The 4306-nt window shown below is 38.1% G+C and overlaps 1 protein-coding gene across 2 annotated transcripts; it reads left to right on the forward strand.

Moving 5' to 3' along the window:
* Nucleotides 1-372: 372 nt before the first annotated feature.
* LOC126680883 (protein FLX-like 2) lies at nucleotides 373-3665 on the forward strand. 2 transcript variants are annotated; one of them, XM_050376146.2, is made up of 4 exons: nucleotides 373-1196; nucleotides 1291-1436; nucleotides 1507-1616; nucleotides 2661-3665. In XM_050376146.2, the coding sequence occupies exons 1-4, from the start codon at nucleotides 637-639 to the stop codon at nucleotides 3219-3221; spliced, it is 1377 nt and encodes a 458-aa protein (XP_050232103.1). In that variant the 5' UTR covers nucleotides 373-636; the 3' UTR covers nucleotides 3222-3665. The 2 variants fall into 2 exon arrangements, with proteins under 2 accessions (XP_050232103.1, XP_050232099.1); XM_050376142.2 differs by having other exon boundaries at nucleotides 374-1196; nucleotides 2658-3665.
* The last annotated feature ends 641 nt before the right edge of the window (nucleotides 3666-4306 follow it).

The raw sequence follows: 4306 nt of genomic DNA on the forward strand, positions 1-4306 counted from the left end.
TACATATTGTGCCATTTTATTTTACTGATGATCATTTATTCATAATAGTTGAAAATATAAAAAATTGAATGAATGAGTAGTTAAGTAATTTTAAAAGTTAAAATAATATATAATAGTATAGATTATATTTTAAATAAAACAATATCTGTGGTTCTAGTGGTATCCGTATCGAACCGTACCGAACCATTAAAACCGAATCTCCGTACCGAACCGTACCGAAAAATAAAATCTCCGAACCGAACCGAACCGATTATTGGTACGGATCCGGAAATTCAATTTTTAATATCCCCAACTTTTGATTTGGTTCCGGAGATTTGTCAATCCCCAAATTCCCCCGAACCGTACTCACCCTAAGGCTGGCTAAAGGAGGCCCATTAAGACATCATCTATTCTCTTTCCCTAACCTATTCCAGTTTTCCTAACCCTAAACACAGCAGCGCCGCTCGTTCTTCTTCCTCCTCTTCATCTGATTTTTTGTCTGTTCATTTCTTGATTGCTATCAAACGTAAAAAAAAATATTAGCTACCAGAAACGGAAAATTTCCCAGTTTGATGCCTTGTTTTGATCAAGCAATGCACTGATATCTTATTCTTCAATATTTTTTAGTGGAAGGTGAAAATATTAGCTAGAAATTAAATGGGTCGAGTTCCGCCTCCTCCTCAACATCTAAGACGTCCTCTTCCCGGGGGTGGCATGGTGCATCCCGATCCATTTGGCTCAGGACTACGTGGCCCTCCTCCCGGCCCCTTTCCGGCATTTGACATGTTGCCACCGCCGGAAATTTTGGAGCAGAAACTTGCTGGCCAGCATGTGGAGATTCAAAGGCTTGTAACAGAAAATCAAAGGCTCGCTGCTACACATGTGTCACTCAGACAGGAGCTTGCTGCTGCGCAACACGAATTGCAGATGTTGCATAATGATATAGGAGTTTTTAAGGGTGAAAGAGAACAACAAATGAGGGGGCTAATGGATAACATTGCCAAGATGGAGGCTGAGTTAAAAGCAGCGGAGTCTATTAAATCGGAGTTGCAGCAAGCGCGGGCAGAAGCTGAGAAGTTGGTTGGAGCGAGACAGGAACTTATGTCTAATGTGCATAAATTGACACAGGATCTTCATAGGGCTCACACGGATGCACAGCAAATTCCTGTTTTGATTTCAGAACATGAAAGCCTCAGATATGAGTATCAGCGACTCAGGTGCTTGTTCAATTATGATTTGTTATATAATCTAGATAAGTCAATTCTTTACTGGGCTGTCGAATATTGATTTATTTCCAATCACCTGGTGCAGTGTTGCATTTGACTACGAGAAGAAGTTATTGAGTGACCACCGTGAGTCACTACAGGCCATGGAGAATAGTTATGTTACAATGGCCAGGGAAGTGGAAAAGCTTCGTTTGGAACTTGCTAATAGAGCTAATGCTGATATAAGGACAGGTATTTGGTTGCTCATCTCAAGTTTTACTTCATTTAATGGTTATTGTAAGAGATTCACTTTTTGGTTCAGCTGCTGGTGTGCCTTATGGTGGTGCAACTGGGAGTAATGAGAATGAGACTTCTGGTCGTACTATGGGACAAACTAAGTATGAAGATGGATATGGTGTTCCACAAGTCCAGGTATGCCAACTTAATCGTTATTGCTTTCTTTGCTTATTTTCTGCTCTATACTTTTGTTTTAGAATGAATTGCATCCATTATTTGCTTTAGAAATCTCCATCGTGCATTATCTTTTGTTATCCTTGGTCTGTAGACAAAGATACCGGGGTGCAATATTATGAAATGGGTGGGAAAGAATTTTACCTGAAAGACATTTGAACTCCTTTATATGAAAACTGAGTTGCTATCCTATTATGATCTGAGTTCAAGTTAGGAAGCAGTGCCATTTTCTAAAACCTAAAATCCTGATCGCTGCGGCTTTAGAATGCTTTCTCCAAATTTTTATGATGCACCTTTTGGAATGTTGCATATGTTTTTGTGTGGATACTGGTTGATGTAAAAGCTATTAAAGAGCTTAAAAAATATCGGGTACTAGAAGAAAATAACTGCTTAGATAATGATCTTAAGCTACAAATGGGATTTGTGATTGTCAATATCCGACTGCTTATAAACATTGTTTTACATAATGAAATCCTAATGAGAAATTAATTTTGGCAACTTATCTACAATCAGCAATTTTTTTCCTGGTTTGGACAGGTTTTGAAACTGGGTCAATTGATCATTTAATTGACACCTTCTGTACTTCCACAGATGACCTTTTCTGTGAAGTCAGATATTGTTGATTCATTGTGTTCATTTCAAAATTCAAACATGTTTTCCAAACAATCACAAGGCGGCAGCTTTGAAATTCTATGCTCCTCTCTAGTAGAACTTGAAATTTTATTTATTGAAAAAATCTACATAGTGAATCAGGTGATTCAGCTATATTTGGGGCTAAAACATGCAGAATTGACTTCTGATTGGATTTCACCTTGTGCCATTTTCTGGTATGAGATGTTAACGCAAACAGCTTCTCACAATTCCAAAAATAATTATAGTGAATCTGAACCAATATCTGCTGTAATTTGTATTATGATGATGGTGGAGTTGAAGATTATATATCCTCCTTTGTTTTTACAAAGAGAAGAAAAAATGATAAAATTTCTGTTTCCAAACTCTTAGCAGGGACAAACTGCTATTCCTGGCAACTCTGGTTCTGCCGCTGTCAGTGCTACTGCATCTGCTAATGTCGGTACTGGTGCCGGTACTCCTACTTACACTGGAGCTCAGTCTGGCTCTGTACCTGTGAAATCTACCTATGACCCACAACAGAGGGGCCCTAATTACGATGTAACAAAAGTCCCCGGCTATGATCCATCCAGAGGCTCTGGTTATGATGCACAGCAAAGAGTTTTCGCTTATGATGCTCAGAGTATGCAGAGAGGACCCGGATATGATACGCAGAGAGGAACTGGCTATGATACGCAACAAAGAGTTTTCGCTTATGATGCCCAGAGAATACCCGGTTATGCACCCAGAGTACCAGGTTATGATATGCAACAAGTACCTCATTATGATCTATCCAGGGTTCCTGGCTATGATCCAGCAGCAAGAGGTGCTGCTGTGCCGCCTCATGGACAAGTAGCACCTGGAAATAATGTGGCTTATGGGTCTGCAACACCACCAACTCGAGCTGTAAGTGGGTATGAAGCACCAGCTCGAGGCGAAAACCCTGTTCGGAGATGAGTACTTGGATAATGCACTTGTATCAAATTCTACGGCTTTATACAGGTCGAGCACGGTCATCTAATATGTTGCCAATTTATACAATCTGTATTCGGCCATTTGCAGCTGCACAGTTTTGTTCCGATCTTACATTGAGCACATCACGTCGAGGAGGGATTCCATTTGCTCATTGATTCTAGACGGATTCCATTTGCTCATTGATTCTAGACTTGTGTTCACGTGCTATTAAGTTTCTCGGCTGGGGTGATATTTGCTGCTTGAATCTCATGCTTCTGTGTATTTAATTTGAGACTTTGACACAAGAGGCATCTAAGTTGCCTGTAGCTGAATTAGAGTTATATTTAACAGAAATTTACACGTACAGAATGTGAAAATTATAAATTTGTATTTTTTGAGGACCTACTAAGTGATTTAAGTTGAAACTGCACATATTTTTATTAACAATTTTGTGTAACACATATTTATTAATTTAAATTACATTTACCATATAAATGTAAAGTGTAATACAATTAGACTATATAACAGGGCAAGTAATTCCGTGGTTTTATCTAAAGATGAAGATAGCCAAAGGAAAGTTATTCTCTCATCTTCTTTCACAAACTTACATATATTTGATATTATGACTATTCATTTGAAAAAATATCTTGAATCTACAGAAAATGGCTACAAATTATGACTATTGTTTTAGGCTCCTAGTTTTTTTAAGTATAGTTGCTGTTTTGTTTTAGATGGAAGTGACCTGTTCCTTGCATATCTGATCACTTATTATGTTCCCTGAAGATGCAATAATATTAATTCAGGAAAAATTATTGCACACACCCGTTGCGTCATGTCATTCATGCAACAAATCAATTGTGCGTTAGTCTTGTATTTGCCAAAATTAATAGTTTTAAGTTCTCTGGCTTACTAGTTTGAAGGCACCTTTGAAATTTGATCTTTGACTCCTTGTCACTTCTGTCAATGGCATACATGTTTGCCAGGTATTTTCTACTTGTCGAACTAGTGTAATCGTCACTTTATAAATTTACTTGATAGTGTGAATTTTAATAAACTAGCTGTATAAATCTGTGTATTCACATGAAATC

This window comes from Mercurialis annua, linkage group LG5, assembly GCF_937616625.2.
Source record: "Mercurialis annua linkage group LG5, ddMerAnnu1.2, whole genome shotgun sequence".
Taxonomy (NCBI): Eukaryota; Viridiplantae; Streptophyta; class Magnoliopsida; order Malpighiales; family Euphorbiaceae; genus Mercurialis; species Mercurialis annua.

Excerpts from the sequence above, each read along its gene's own strand:
- LOC126680883 (XM_050376142.2), top strand. The coding sequence starts at position 637 with ATGGGTCGAGTTCCGCCTCCTCCTCAACATCTAAGACGTCCTCTTCCC. Across the intron at positions 1,437-1,506 it reads TAATGCTGATATAAGGACAG|CTGCTGGTGTGCCTTATGGT; the intron begins GTATTTGGTTGC and ends TTTTTGGTTCAG. Across the intron at positions 1,617-2,657 it reads ATGGTGTTCCACAAGTCCAG|CAGGGACAAACTGCTATTCC; the intron begins GTATGCCAACTT and ends CCAAACTCTTAG.